At 43.7% G+C, this 15,751-nt stretch overlaps 2 protein-coding genes across 3 annotated transcripts in view; one reads left to right on the top strand and one right to left on the bottom strand.

The window, feature by feature from the left end:
* The window catches only part of cand2 (cullin-associated and neddylation-dissociated 2 (putative)), a 14,299-nt gene extending 5,371 nt beyond the window's left edge, over positions 1–8,928 (bottom strand). The window contains exons 1-15 of one of the 2 annotated variants that reach the window (XM_034586734.1): positions 8,745–8,928; positions 7,445–7,588; positions 7,194–7,348; positions 6,939–7,062; positions 6,448–6,505; positions 5,844–6,042; positions 5,542–5,647; positions 5,277–5,419; positions 4,676–4,992; positions 4,039–4,180; positions 3,463–3,581; positions 3,132–3,284; positions 2,649–2,870; positions 2,351–2,557; positions 1,653–1,840 (exon numbers count right to left, since the gene is read on the bottom strand). In XM_034586734.1, the coding sequence (XP_034442625.1) occupies positions 1,653–1,840; positions 2,351–2,557; positions 2,649–2,870; positions 3,132–3,284; positions 3,463–3,581; positions 4,039–4,180; positions 4,676–4,992; positions 5,277–5,419; positions 5,542–5,647; positions 5,844–6,042; positions 6,448–6,505; positions 6,939–7,062; positions 7,194–7,348; positions 7,445–7,588; positions 8,745–8,812 (2,345 nt within the window). In that variant the 5' untranslated portion in view covers positions 8,813–8,928. Of the gene's footprint in view, positions 1–1,652; positions 1,841–2,350; positions 2,558–2,648; positions 2,871–3,131; positions 3,285–3,462; positions 3,582–4,038; positions 4,181–4,675; positions 4,993–5,276; positions 5,420–5,541; positions 5,648–5,843; positions 6,043–6,447; positions 6,506–6,938; positions 7,063–7,193; positions 7,366–7,444; positions 7,589–8,744 lie in introns of those variants that run through there. The other variant, XM_034586736.1, reaches the window with a different exon arrangement.
* Positions 8,929–9,832: 904 nt separating this feature from the next.
* sec13 (SEC13 homolog, nuclear pore and COPII coat complex component) lies at positions 9,833–14,770 on the top strand. The gene is made up of 9 exons (XM_034586740.1): positions 9,833–9,971; positions 10,184–10,228; positions 11,142–11,257; positions 11,465–11,616; positions 11,930–12,063; positions 12,266–12,399; positions 12,911–13,031; positions 13,555–13,701; positions 13,798–14,770. The coding sequence occupies exons 1-9, from the start codon at positions 9,969–9,971 to the stop codon at positions 13,906–13,908; spliced, it is 963 nt and encodes a 320-aa protein (XP_034442631.1). The 5' UTR covers positions 9,833–9,968; the 3' UTR covers positions 13,909–14,770.
* The last annotated feature ends 981 nt before the right edge of the window (positions 14,771–15,751 follow it).

Raw genomic sequence — 15,751 nt, forward strand, 5'->3', positions numbered from 1 at the left:
AGGGGAGGAGAGGAGAGGAGGGGAGGAGGGGAGGAGGAGAGGAGAGGAGAGGAGAGGAGAGGAGGGGAGAGGAGAGGAGGGGAGAGGAGAGGAGGGGAGGAGAGGAGGGGAGGAGGAGAGGAGAGGAGGGGAGGGGAGAGGAAGAGGAGGGGAGGGGAAAGGAGAGGAGAGGAGAGCAGGAGGAGAGGAGAGGAGAGGAGAGGAGAGGAGAGCAGGAGGAGAGGAGAGGAGAGGAGAGGAGAGCAGAGCAGGAGGAGAGGAGAGGAGAGGAGAGGAGAGGAGAGGAGAGGAGGGGAGAGGAGAGGAGAGGAGAGGAGAGGAGAGGAGGGGAGGAGAGGAGAGGAGAGGAGAGGAGAGGAGAGGAAGAGGAGAGGAGGGGAGAGGAGGGGAGAGGAGAGGAGGGGAAGAGGAGAGGAGGGGAGGAGAGGAGGGGAGAAGAGGTGAGGAGAGGAGAGGAGAGGAGAGGAGAGGAGGGGGAGGAGAGGAGGAGAGGAGGGGAGAGGAGAGGAAGAGGATGGAATATTTCAACAACAACAACAACAACATCAATAACAATAATAATAAACTTTTAATATACAATCGCTAAAAGTACAAAACAAACAGAGCAGCAAACATCAACACATTTTCTCCACTAAAAGTTTCAGTTCAAGATTTATTTTTTGAGACTCACAGATACTCAAACTTTAACTTAAAAAAAAAGTGTTACCCGGACAGATAGATGACACCTGTGTCCGTCTCAAACTCACAGAGACTTTGCACCAGACGTTGAGATTCAAGATTGTTTTATTTTCACATCTCATTACATTGAGGAGTAAAATTCTTGGGTTTCACATCTTTTATTTGTGATCCAGACTTTGTGCTACAGAACTATTCTGTCCTAACGCAAGATGAAAAAACTTTTGATGCATCCGTCCGTTATCTGTAGCGCTTCCTCTTTCGGGGCTGGAGCTAATCCCGACCGACACTGGGTAAGGTGGGTGCATCCCGGCCGTGCACACATGCTCACACCTTTGGACAATTTAGAGTTTTCAAACCTGCACGTCTTTGGACTGTGGGAGGAAGCTGGAGAAAATCCCCACAGACATGAGAAGAACATGCAAACTCCTCACAGAAAGTCTCAAGGATTCGAACCTAGTTCCATAATGAGGATTATTTTCTCAGATGTAACAGAGCTGCTTCAGTGAAAACAGATTATAAATGTATTCACAGATTGAAACAGTAACTTGGTCTCCAGAGTTCATCTCTATGGATCAATTTGTAATCAGTTGTATATTAATTTTCTACCTTTACAAACTTGAGATTGGATTAATGAGCTCAAACAGTAGTTTTTCTGTAAAGTCTCCTAACGGATTCTAATCAGTGGTGTGGGATTTGGAAAAAGTTCTCAAAGAAATTGGTTTACAAGCCTGAGGGAAACTGGATTTTTGCACACTTGCAGTTTTTAATTCTTACGCACGAAAAAACGTTCTCTCTTCAACATCTGTTCAAACACATCAGACGTCATCATCATCTCAAATCGGCTTTAAAACAAAAGCACCACAAACATTAACAATTATCATCAGATCGAAAACACTTTTCCCAACAGAAAACTGCTGAGCATTTTATCTAATTTTCTATTGGGGTGTAAACTGGTGGGACTCTTCCTGTCGTACCTGTAGCCCATGTTGCTGGTTTTGGACAGAACCAGTGCCTGGATGAAGTCCAGGAGGGCTGCGAGAGCGCCGCCCTGCAGGAGAGGAGAGTGGACGAGCCTGAAGACGCCCGGCAGCACGGAGGAGCTGATCTTCGCCAGAGAGGATGGACAGGCTCGGGCCATGCAGGTCAGCAAGGTGACGGATACCTGAACAGAGACACGTGCACTTTACACTGTTAATATATCATGTTCATATTATTTTCAAAGCACTTTAGGAAACAGAAAACCTCAAGGGTGATCAAGATTATATAGAAATCCAGGAAATAAAGTTCTGCTAAAGAGGTCAGAGGTCGCCTGACGTTTCTTACGCAGAAACTACAGGATGAATTTCCATTCAACCTAGAAGAAGGATCAAATATGGGTCAGGGAAGAACTTATTACATTTTGGTTTGGATCCAGATCAGGGGGCGGATTCAATTATTTAGGGTGTTTTTTCAGCATTTTAGTTGATTTCTCCGATAATTCATGATCTCGATGAAAAGAATTCAACATATTTAGAGGACTGATATCGATGAGTGTGATTTGGGGCAGCTTGATTGAACTCTGAGTCACATTCTAGTTTTAGAACGACCCCTGCATGGGGTGCAGGGGTCGACAATAATTCTTCGCATGAGAATTGTTGTTGATACAGATTTGGTTCAGTGTTTTTCTCCCGACCTGAGACACATGCATGTCGCCCTCATCCACCAGAGCAGGAAGTTCACTGAGAACAGGCTCCAGAGCTGCAGGTTTGATGCTGGCGGCGTGATGAGTCACCAGCGCGGTGAGACAGGCCAGAGAGCCGAGCTTCAGCGTCCGCTGGTTCTTCCTCAGAAACGACCCCAACACCGACAGGGCCTCTGGCAGGATGGACGACAAGTCCACCTGGAGCACAGGGAGGGAAGTAACTTCATTATTCCAGCTCAACGTCAAAATAAATGTCAAATGAAAAACACTTTTAAATAACAAGCTCAACCTTTATTGGAGAAGCAGCGATGAGGGTGATGGTGCGAACTGCCGTCAGTCTTGTGATCTCATTCTTTAACCTCTCCAGAAAAATCAGCAGAACGCCCTGCAGCTCCGCCCCCAGGTGGTCGCCAAGGTGACACACCATGTGACCCATACAGGAAATAGCCCTCTCTTTCACTTCCTGGTCGATGTCTGTCGCTTGGAGCCTCTTCAGCGTCACAGAAAACACCTTGAATAAGAATAAGAATAAGAATAAGATTAAGATTAAGATTAAGATTATGAACAAGAACAAGAACAAAAATAAGAATAAGAATAAGAACAAGAACAAGAACAAGAACAAGAACAAAAACAAGAAGAAGAAGAAGAAGAAGAAGAAGAAGAAGAAGAAGAAGAAGAAGAAGAAGTAGAAGAAGAAGAAGAAGAAGAAGAATAAAGTAGAAGAAGAATAAGAATAAGAGGGAGCAGGCCGGAGGAACCTGAGCCCTCGTACCTCTCTGACAAACGGTTTGGCATCGAACCCTGTGGCGGCGTTCTGTCCGTGCGGCCTCATCACCCTGACCAGCTGCTGAGTGACCAGCAGGGCCTCCGACGTGATCTTGTAGAAAGTGTCTTCTACACACGCCACCACCGGAGGCAGTAGCACCTGCAGAGAGGACAGTGGAGGCGTCACGATAAAAATAAACACAGCCGAGAGCAACCGACAGCGGAGGTCATGCTGTTTGTTTTTTAAAAACCTTGTCGTCTCCTGATTATTGACAGAAAAGGTTGAGTGAGTGTAATTTGGTTTGATTTCATTACGTCCTGGAACAAATGGACAGAACCTGCATGTGGGGCTGAAAGGCTTGAGGAGGGTGACAGAGGAGGAGGACGTGGAAGAAGGAGAGAGCATCGATCCTCATGGTGGAGGAGGTGGACTTGTCTGTCAGGGAGAAGACTATACCTGGAGTCGAGGAGGACGGAAGGAGGAAGGAGGGAGGGAGGGAGGGAGGGAGGGAGGGAGGGAGGGAGAATAATAAGAATTGAAAGAAAGAAAGTGTAATAACAGTAGAGAGTAGAGGAAAGAGAAACATTAAGATGAGTAAAGGCTAATTTATGCTGCATTTACATACGGAAAGAGATCGTTTCAAATGATGTCACTGCCCACGTACGTCCCTGAGTCCTGATCGATGGTTAAGTACCAGTTCCACCATTGTTGAAATTTCAGAGAGCTACGATCCTTTCTGTATATGAATCTAACTTTGAGCATAAATGAGCCTGAAGAGCAATAATAAAAAAGCAGGAACAGGGAGGGATAATAGTGTGTGTGTGTGTGTGTGTGTGTGTGTGAGTGTGTGTGAGTGTGAGTGTGTGTGTGTGAGTGTGTGTGTGTGTGTGTGTGTGTGTGTGTGAGTGTGTACCTGGTATTAGAGCAGGTATGTGTTGTTCCAGGGCTCCAGGTACAGTGTGACTGAGCTCGGTGAGGAGACCGAAGCAGCCCTGTCGAGATTTAATGCTCTTCTCCTTCAGCTGCCTGTGGAGAGTCTTCACTATCAGAGGCACCTGCAGACACACACACACACACACACACACACACACACACACACACACACACACACACACACACACACACACACACTAGTTTTTATTTTTATATTTAGAAGTAATACGAGGAAATCTGACCTTTTAATGCAAACAGGTTATTTCGGTCAACTTTTAATTACTGACCTAGAAACGTTAGAAAATCTAAAAAATCCGTCTTCGTTTCACGCAACATAATGTTTTGTGTTTTTAATATATTTCAGAATCCTCAAACTTTCCAGTTATTTCCAGGCTCATGTGAAATTATTAAGTCAACTAGTGGAGTCACCCTCTGCTGGTTGTTCAAGAGAATACAGGTATCTGCCACTTCTGCATTGGCTTCACTTTCCGGAGTTTCCGTCCATTTTTACTTCGAGTCAACCAATGAGTTCTGGTCCAACATGTCTCTGCTTTTAACCTTTGACATCCTATGAATGTACGTTATTGAATCAGCGCTGGTCGTGAATCGTTCTCTACCTGCTCCTTCAGCACAGCGACCGCCGGCTCCTCCTCCTGCTCCTTACTCGACCCTGGGTCTGAGGAGGCCCTGACGAGGCCGCGGTGACTCGATCCCACTCGCGTTTGTCTCAGCAGCGTTGAAAAGGCAGCGAAGACGTCCGCCCTCACGTTCTCCTCACGCTCCTTGAAGCGGGCGAGCAGAGCCGGGCAGACGGAGGAGTAGAAGGAGAGGAGGAGGTCGCGGCGCGAGCTGATCAGCGCCTCCAGACACTTGATGGAGGAGCGTCGCACCTTCCAGCTCATGTCGTCGTCGTCGCTGTACTCGTCGTCTGATTCTGGACGAAGCCACGAGATGAAACAATACTCTTAATAATATTAATAACTACAAAACTAGATAAACATAACACAACGAATTTCCTATTCTAATTTCAGCGCAACAAATGTTCAGCTTATTTTAAATAAAAGGAGAAACACTTCGTCACTCTGAACAAATGCATTATGGGTACTAATAATAGACATGTTGGCTGCAGTATGAGACTGACTCCTGATTGGTCGAGTGTGTGTGTGTGGGCGGCTCCACTTCACGAAGGGAACAGAAAACAGATGTTTTCACACAGACCTTCGTCGAGTCCGTCCTCGATGTCCATGCTGTCTTCCTCGTCCTGCTCATCGTCGTCATAGTTGTAGTTTGGGTCAAAGGTCATGAACTGAAGACAGAGCTTAGTCACCGTGGCAACGTGGGGGGACATCTCCTTTGGACACCTGGAGATCAGGGGACACAGTTCAGGCAATAGAGAGGGAAACAAGGGTGTGTGTGTGTGTGTGTGTGTGTGTGTGTGTGTGTGTGTGTGTGTGTGTGTGTGTGTGTGTGTGTGTGTGTGTACCTGCGTAGAAAGGCTTCGAAGGCCTGGAAACAATACTCTCTCAGCTCGTCATCCTCATCACCGGTGAACTTAACAACCATAGGGATCAGTTTCTCTAAATGTTCGCCTGAAGAGCAAACACACACACACACACACACACACACACACACACACACACACACACACACACACACACACACACACACACACACACACACACACAATATCCAGTGTATTTAGTTTATTTATGTATTTAAGTTTCCAGTAAACATGAGTATGACCTGTTAAACCGATGTTCTCTCACATGCAGGAACACGTCTCACCGACTCGATGGCCGCCCTGGCGACTGATGGTTGCCAGGCACTGGATGTACGTCCTGGTCACTGAGGTGGGCGGAGCCTTGTTCAGCTCCGTCAGCAGGTGTTCTGTGAGCTGGGAGAAGAGGGCGGGGCTGCAGCAGGGCACCAGGTGACCCAGAGCCAAGATGGAGCGCTTCCTGACCGCCATCCTGGGACTGGTCAACTGACGACGGGTAACGAAGGAGTTAAAGGAAGGGAGGTGGAAGGAGCGAGCGAGAGATGAATGACAAAATAAAATAAACAAGACAAAAATAATTTTATGAAATAACAACTGAGGAAAAACCTAAAGAAAAGTCACATAGAAGATCAGAAGTGTTTGATTATTACAAATAAGAACACGTGGATTCCAGATCATGCTTGAAATGTAAACATGTTAGATAATAAATTATTACAGGTGATGATCAAAATGGGGATTTATTTCCCTCCTAAAATCGGTATCAGCATTATCTGAAAAAAATCCATTATCAGTCAGACTCTTAATTATCTCTGTACCTCTCAAATGTTATTATTGCTGTTAGTAGTAAACCTTGTTCACATATTTTGAAGTTGCAGTCTGAGTGTTTCTTACCTGAGGGAGGAGGCTGGACAGAAGAGAGCTGTGAAAACTGACCAGAGCACCACTCAGCCTGGAGGAAGAATAAAAACACAACTTTCTATCGACTCTGACACAGAAAACTCTAATATTTATTTCTGTTATATTTGAAGGCAATAAAAGAAGACAGAATGCAGAGGATCTAGATTATATACACCTTTCACTGAAGTGGTTTGTATAGAAATTGAGCAAGTAGAAAAAACGTTTGTACATAAATACAAAGACACGTTGTGATGTGCAGGTGACACAATGTGCAAAAAGTTATTTTCCGTTAGAAATAGAGCAAATAGTATAAGTAGAGTGGCGAGAAAAAAACCAGAGCAGTATTTTATTTTTCATTTCTAATGGTGTCGAGTCTGACTGAACTAAGGACCTGCAGAAGTGTTCCTAATGAGATGCTCTGAATAATTAAAAAGACGGACTGAGGATCTCCGGCTGTTACCATGAAGAAAGAGTTTAATGGTTACCTTCCCAACATGTCCGACAGGATGTCCAGAGCCTCTAGCTGAACCGACACGTCTTCCTGTTTCCCCATGGCCCCGATCAGCTGGGAGGTGATCTTCTTACAAACACTGGTCGTCAGAGTCAAACCTGGAAACACACGCAACAAGAAGCCGGAGGCTGATTTAAAGAGTTAAGTGATGGATAAAATGTTGGTTTGTGAATTGAAACAGCCAGATGGAGGCCTGAGAGGATTGTGATTGGTCGGTTTGAGCCCTCACCTGACGACGACAGCGGCAGCTCGGCGATCACCGTCTTCAGTCCCATGCTGGAAATGTCTCTGAGCTGCTCCTTGTCCGACAACATGTTGGAACACAGAGTGTCCACCATCGTCTCCACCTGAGGCTCCTTCACTTTACTCACCAGAGGGGCCAGGCTGAAAACCAAACGCACCTATAATGAACTTCATTTATCACTTGTTGGAATAGAAAATAAAGCATTTAAGTCACAATAAATGTAAATCAATTTTTACCATTTCACTGCCAGGTTCTGCACCTCTCCGTTCTTGTCCTCCAGCAGTTTGAGCAGCATCGTCACCACCTTCCTCTCGCTGTCCTCGTCCAGTTTAATGCTGTCCTTCTGCAGCTCCAGCATCAGGTCGTTAGTGGCCATGAACCTGGACACACACACACACACACACGCACACACGCACACGCACACACGCACACGCACACGCGCACGCGCGCACACACACACGCACACACACGCACACACACACACACGCACGCGCACGCGCACACACGCACGCGCACACGCACACGCACGCACACACACACACACACACACACACACACACACACACACACAGAGGGATGGATGAGTTGAGACTAAACAGATTTCCCATCTGAAAAATTACATTTATGTTAATGTGGCTGATTTTATGTTATTTTGACAATTAAACGTCCGACTGCACAAACACAAGTGTTAAATAGAAACAATCAGGATAATGATGATAATAATAACAATAACTTTATTTATACAGCACTTTTTCTAAACAAGGCTCCAAAGTGCTTCACAAAATACATGGTAAAATAAATAAATAAAAACAATAAAGGTCAATCTGACTGGCTACTGGCTTGTATGGCAGTATTATGAAAGATGTGGTCACTCAGCAGATCAGACATCGTCACCTCTGTCTTTATAAACTCAACTTACTGTCACAGGCAACAGAGTTAAAATCTGTCCCATTTAAGAAACTACATACAATTTAGTTGCAAGTAAAAGTACGAGTAAAAGTACCACAACACAGTAGAACTACAAATCACATGCTTTTTAGCAGTGATTTAAAGTTATAGTGAGTAATAAGGTCAGATGAAGAGACTGTGGCATGAAAATACTAATAATTGATAATGGAATGAATGAAACAGTTGCAAATTGATTTTCCTTAATAAAAATATATATTTGAAATGAAAGAAATGTGTTTTTTGTGATGAAATTACAGAAACACAAATGGCTGTCAAATAATCTGCAGAATAATAGATTATAAAACGAATTCATTAGTTGCATCATGGAATCAACAGAGATAAAATAGAAGATATAGAAGATATAGAAATTAAAAAAATTGTGAAAGTTTTCTTTGTGGTAAAATGACAGAAACATAAAGTAGTATAAAAATAAATAAAGGAAAAAGTAAGTATGAGTTATTTGTAGTAAAATGACAACAGGGGTGATGAAAGGAGTCAGGAGTAAAAAGTGTCATCTCACTGTCAGACACACACACTCACACACACACACACACACACACACACACACACACACACACAGTGTCTTACCTAAAGTCTTTGTCAGTTGACGTCATTTTCTCCAACAGGTTGGAGACGTGATAAGAAACATTCGACATCTTCGAAGTTTTTCTGTTTTATAATAATAAATAAAACAAAATCAAAGTGGAGCAACAGATTCAAGCTGACAACATGGCGACAGAGTGCAGGGTTCAGAGGCAGGGGACAGAGGATCAGTGCCCGGGGAGAGGAACCTGATACCGGGAGAGTCCAGACAAAAATAGACGGATAGGGGGGTTCGGGTCAATGGCGCCACCGTGTGGACGTAAACAGGGAGGGGGGGGGGGTGGATTTTAACAAACAGGAGGAAGATAAAAACATCCAAAAATAGTGGAGGTCAGTTTGCTTCAAAAGTTGCATAAATACACATGAAATAAGTGCTGACATCATCCAGTGAGATTTACACTTTCCAATGATATGATTTTCTCTCTTGTCCACAGTGAATAAATGTCCCTCAATCCACTTTGAAATCATAGGAATAAAAGATGCTTCAGAACTTGGCTGAGAGTTTGAAAGTTTTCTTCAGTATCACCGGGATCTCGAGACAGTTCCATGTGAACATTGCTGATTGGAACTCCGAACAGGGAATTCAGCATAGATGTAATGGTGCCAGTGTCAAAATAAAAGCAAATACGGTCTCGAATCAAGGTTCAAAAGGGTAAAATCAGCTGAGATCAGGTTTTCATTTCCACACAAAAATCCAAATTTACATTAATAAACCACAGACTGGTCAAATAAGAATAAAACGATGGAACATGAGCAGAGACAAACGTGCAACCCACAAAATTATTATGGGATGATATTTAATGTTTATCCTCTTTGCTTAATATTAAGGAACATTTATACACCAACATGTTAAGGTGGACGACAACAATAGTAATAAGTAGTTATGTTGTTATTTATTGGAAGTGTGGTCCCTCTTTGATTAATTTAGTTTAAAAAAAAATAATAAACAAATATATATATATATGAATATCAATCACCTGTCAAAAAGAAAAAGTTAAACATTGAAAACGTTTTATTTGATTTTTTCTAAGCTAAAATAAAACGTTGGTAGGTGGGAACCTTTGTTCGTCGTGTCTCGTTTCCTCCGGTGGGATCAGTCGTGGGACCGGGGATCTGCACTTGTTGCCACGTCGGACGCACCGGGCGGTGAAGCTCAGCTCGTCTCGTTCAGGACTCAACACACTGGTGTTCGGTGTTTCCTGCGCAGACATGGTGAGTTTAACCTCCTTGGACCCGAGCTAACGGCCGTTCGACGTCTCCCGCGGACGTGACAGGGAAGCTAGCCTGTTAGCGGACATGCTAACCGCGGAGAGCTAACCACCAGAGTTACACTGCAATCTCCTGTGTGGGTTTAATCCTGATGTGTGTGTTTAATCCTGATGTGTGTGTGTTTAATCCTGATGTGTGTGTTTGTGGTTTTCCAGGTTTCTGTCATCAACACGGTGGACACGTCGCACGAGGACATGATCGTAAGTTGTGTTTCCGGGGAATGAGGCTAACGTTAGCTTGTTGCTACATGGGCAGGTTTCATTAAGTGCACGTAGATGCTAACAGTAGCACAGAGGTATTGTAACAAGTCTTCACGTTGCTTGTTGGTCATTTTACATCAGGACGATATGAGCTGATTGGTTTTGTCCATTTGTTATTAAAACAGTTGAGCTAACGATTAGCTACGTTTTTCAAAATAAAAGTCCAATTATTGTGTGTAGTCTTTCTATGAGATTTGATGCTTTTATTCTTTGTAACTGTCCCGTTTTTGTGTAGATATGATCAGACAAAACAACACATCCGACTGAGTCTCTATAGACATACACGACATTTATTAGAACAAATGTATAATCGATTATCTTTGAATTGATCAGGATTGTAATGAAATCACGAGTTGCCACTGTAATGTGAATGAGTTGATATTTATGTCGTCTCTTGTGTTTGTGGGATAAACAAATATATAATTGTTCCTTTTATTATAAACGTCCATTTGCCTTGTTTCTTCAGAATGAATTCCGGTGTTGACGTCTGCTTGTGTTCAGGAATAACGATGAATCAAACAAATCACAACCTTGATTCTGTTCATGTTACTTATGATGTTGTCAGTGTTGCTGTCAATATAAAAGTATTTGGTTAAGGTTGAATAATTGATACGATTGATAATTGATGTGTTTATAATGACACTTCATTAAGTGATGAAGGAGAACCTGCAGCTCGCTTGAGTTAAAGAGGCAGAAGTTTAAAGGAGCTCAAAGAGAGTAAACGTTGTTCTTAGTTTCATCAGGACGACACAAACACCACTTTAGACGATTCATCATGTTGCTAGATGTGAAACTCAGTGGCCACTGAACCCAATTAGCCAAACATCAGCTCATTTGTTTCTCTGTGTTTCAGCACGATGCCCAGATGGATTACTACGGCACTCGACTGGCCACCTGTTCGTCTGATCGCACCGTGAAGATCTTCGATGTCAGAAACGGAGGTCAGATACTGGTGGCAGACCTCAGAGGGTAAGAAACCGAAGTTTGACAACTGATCTGGGAAACTGAATCTGAAAATGTCCCTTTTAAAATTTAATTAATTTCCACTACAAATGTTCTTGAATCTGTGACACTGGATCCACATGTAAGATGTTCTCTCCTGTATATTTGACATCCTAAGTTTCACATGGAGGATTTTGAACTGAGTTTGAGTACGTCTCTGTGTTTCTGTTGCAGCCACGAGGGTCCCGTGTGGCAGGTAGCGTGGGCTCACCCGATGTTTGGCAACATCCTGGCGTCCTGTTCCTACGACCGCAAAGTCATCGTCTGGAAGGAGGAGAACGGAGCCTGGGACAAGATGTACGAATACACCGGACATGAGTCATCAGGTCAGTAGATCTCCGGGTGAAATAACATCGCACCTGAGCTCTTCCTGTCTCAGTGCTCTTTTCCTATAGAGTTTAAACTTTGTTTCTTCTTGCTGATTTCCCCTGGAAAGATGCAGGATTTCATTGAGTTTATCTTTCACTTCTCGTGTGTTTCCTCCCTTTGGAAACAGAGACTCAGGGATTTTGTCAGTAACATAGTGTCGGTGCTGACCGGTGAATTAGACTCGTCAACAAAAGATAAAGTAAATTCTAACCGTTGTGTCGTTCTCTTGAGACCTTTGTCCTCTTCCTAACTCCACTTGTGTGTCTGCAGTGAACTCTGTCTGCTGGGGTCCCTATGAATTCGGCCTTATCTTGGCCTGCGGCAGCTCAGACGGAGCCATTTCCCTCCTCACATTTACTGGAGATCAGCAGTGGGACGTCAAGAAGATCAGCAACGCACACACTGTGAGTCTGACACACACTTTTCAGTAATGCCCAACTTTAATTTAATCATTGCATGTAATGAAATGTAGTGTTAAATGTTTAAATTCTCTATATATGCTGTTTTTCAGTGCTCCGCTCCTTGTTCCTGATTTATCTGCAGTCTATTTTTCTATCCCATTTGCTTTGACGTCTCTTTATGAACTGGGTTGTAATCCTCCTGCAGATCGGCTGTAACGCAGTGAGCTGGGCTCCTGCTGTGGTTCCAGGCAGCCTCATCGATCAGCCGTCAGGACAGAAACCAAACTACGTCAAACGCTTTGTCTCCGGAGGCTGCGACAACCTGGTCAAACTCTGGAAGTATGTTCGTGTTTAGTGAGCTGTTCAAGACGCATGTTTTTAGTGACTTGAGACAATCATAGAGTTGCAGAGTCACACGTTCTGTGCTGAATGTGCATTCGATATTGAATTTCAGGGTTTTTAAAGAAGCTTGTTTGGTAGAATCTCTGATGTGGTTGATGTGGGTGTTTGAACTCTTGGGAATAATTCAACCTTTTTTGTTGTTGGAAAAATAGAGGTAAATTTAAATACAGAAATAAAAATCTGAAATATTCTGTAACATGAGCGAGCCCAGTTTAACAGTCAGGGGAAACTGTGTTGATTTGACACATTATGGTCTGTTTACAGGTCATACTGGTACATACATTAAAATGTTTTATCAAGCTAAGTTGCATTATGGGTAATGTAGGCACCAGCTTTTAACAAGGATGAAGAAGACACTGAAGAGATTTGAGTTGTCTTTGTTATCTTTGTATTTTTAATGAAATTGAACTTTCACTGTTTTTTTTTTACTCTGTGTCCTCGCCTGCAGAGAGGAGGACGGTCAGTGGAAGGAGGACCAGAAGCTGGAGGCCCACAGCGATTGGGTGAGAGACGTGGGCTGGGCTCCATCTATTGGACTTCCCACCAGCACCATCGCAAGTTGTTCCCAGGTGAGGTTTTTATCCCCCCTCCACTTAAATATTTATTGGCAAAGATGTGTATCATTAAACACTGATGGTGGCTGCAAAACAAAGCAAGGAACAGTTTGAAAGATGAATTCGTATCCCTCCATCAGTCCAACTGTTTGATGTATTTAATTATAGTTCTGTCCCAACGTCACCATTGTCCTTTTTTCATTTTTATCTCATCTGGGCTTCTTGTCAGAGATTTCCTACTTAGGTTACCTTCCTCAGGTTATTTATAACAAATTAAGTCTTGGATCCTCTTTCAGGTGTTCAGTCGATGTGAATTTATTCGATTGTACCACTAGGTGGACCCAGAGATGACGTCCAGTTCAGTCTAAATCCTGATTTACAAACCATCACTGGACGTGTCATCATAAACAGGCTGATTAATCTTTATTGCCCCTGAGGCAGAGTGAGAGAAAAGGTTTATTTACAGCTACTTAGAAACCAACGGCGTCTCCTCCACTGCATGAGACACGTTCACTGTTCCCTTTGTACCGTCCTCCAGGACGGACGCGTGTTCATCTGGACATGTGACGACCCGGCAGGAAACACCTGGACGACCAAACTGCTCCATAAGTTCAACGATGTGGTCTGGCACGTCAGCTGGTCCATCACTGGGAACATCCTGGCTGTTTCTGGAGGAGACAACAAGGTAGTTTCTATAAAGTCGTAGAGATTTTTACCCATAATGTAATAATTCAGATTCATTGTGTGGAAAGTGATCTTTTCCTGACCTGTACTTTTGTAGGTGACGTTGTGGAAGGAGTCGATGGACGGTCAGTGGGCCTGTATCAGCGACGTCAGCAAGGGGCAGGGCGCCGTCTCCACCATCACAGACACACAACAGAACGAGCAGTGACACACACACACACACAACAGTAATCAACATGTCAGACATTTAAACAAACAACAAAACGTCCACAGCCATTGAGCGAAGTTTTTAAGGCTTCAGAATGAGCTGGACGCCTTTTTGCCCGTTTCTAAACTTTATCAGAAAGAAGAGAAACCACCGTTGAACCAATGTTTGTTTGTTTCTTTTCCTTTTGATGATGTTTTGGATGACTGATGATAATTACCTGAAGATTTGTATCAGATGCACATTACTTTAAAATCCATTCTACCCCCGCCCGCCTTCTCATCCCACGATGCTCTGCTCCTGAAACATTCCACCTCCATCGGCGGAGAACAAAAACCACCGAGAGGATCCCAGCATCCTCGGCAGCAGCTGTCCATCGACTTTCATTATGTGTGTTTGCCATTTAATCCACACCCAGAAAACAACCAAATCTTTGCTCTGCTGTTCAACTGTAAAATGTATTTGGTGAAAAACCAGATTCACTTCTGAGGCTGAAAACAGATTCTCACGTTCACACAGTGAGACAATTCTGCCTGGTTTCTACGTGAGAAAAACTCAAACCTAAACTCCAGAGAATGAATAAAATCAATTATCAAGTGAACTGTTGACGAGTTCAGATTCTTTTAATCCGGTGCCAGAGGTTGATTGACAGGAATCAGGTCGTCAACAGGTGTTCAAGTAAAACAAGTTCTGCCTTAATTCCTCAGCCACGACACTGCTACGGCAACCATACCTGAATACATCAACATGTTGCCATGACGACCACGAATGGAACTTTTTTTTCTTTCATTTTTGAAATCAGAAACCAGTGATGTTTTTTTGGCTTCATATTTGATGTAATTAAATAACTTTAATGTTAAAACACGGTCTTGTTTCTTTTCTGTTGCGTCAGTCGTGATGTCAAACATCAAACTGCAGAGTTAAGATAAGAGACTTCAGGAGAAATCTTCACCCTCCGGCTCTGAACGTCAGGACTCTACGGGATGAAGACCTGCAACCTCCGGTCTGTAACAAGCAAAGCTCCGTTACAACAGAGTCAAACGCCGGAGTGCTTTTACTTTGAAAGGGGTTCAGGAAGTGTCAATCCGTTTGTGACACAGACAGATGAACATTGTGGTTCACAGCAGAATAAACAGGACATGAGCTTTCACCTGAGTTTCAATGTTTATCTGATGAATTCATGTCACAAACATAAATTCATCAGATTAACATTGTGGATCAGCTGGTTCTTGTTTCTATGGTAATGAAGATAAACTTTATTTATTATTATTCTATAAAAGATATTTCATCAGTTAAATTAACTCTCCCCCCCCCCACACACACACACACACAATCACACAATCACACACAGAGTCAGGTGATTTCCAGTAACTACAGAGAGGAGGAGGAGGAGGAGTCAGTGTTCAGACTTGTTCTAACTACAAGGAGCAGACGTGAAGTCTGAGGCTGGTGAGTGTTCAGCAACATTTATATTATTTACAGAGGTGGGAAGTAACGAAGTACAAATTCTGTACTTTCTACTTATTATATTCTCAAAACTGACTCGTTACTTGAGCAGCGGAGGTTGGAGCAACGCGCGTTCCCCCTGCCTCGGGAGATGCGCAGGCGTTTTTGCCGTCGGGGGGGGGGGGGGCTGCGCGAGGCCCTAAGCGTCCGGAGGTTGGTCGGGCTGCCTTGGTCGACCGGGGTCGAGCAGGCTGTACCGGAAATGATCCCTCCGCAGGTTCCCCTTCAGAAACTTTGTGAAGAGTTTTACTTCCTCTAGATCAGGGGTCACCAACCTTTTTGAAACTGAGAGCTACTTCGAAAGGTACTGAGTAGTACGAAGGGCTACTTGTTTGATACA

Source organism: Hippoglossus hippoglossus, chromosome 5 (assembly GCF_009819705.1).
Source record: "Hippoglossus hippoglossus isolate fHipHip1 chromosome 5, fHipHip1.pri, whole genome shotgun sequence".
Lineage (NCBI taxonomy): Eukaryota > Metazoa > Chordata > Actinopteri > Pleuronectiformes > Pleuronectidae > Hippoglossus > Hippoglossus hippoglossus.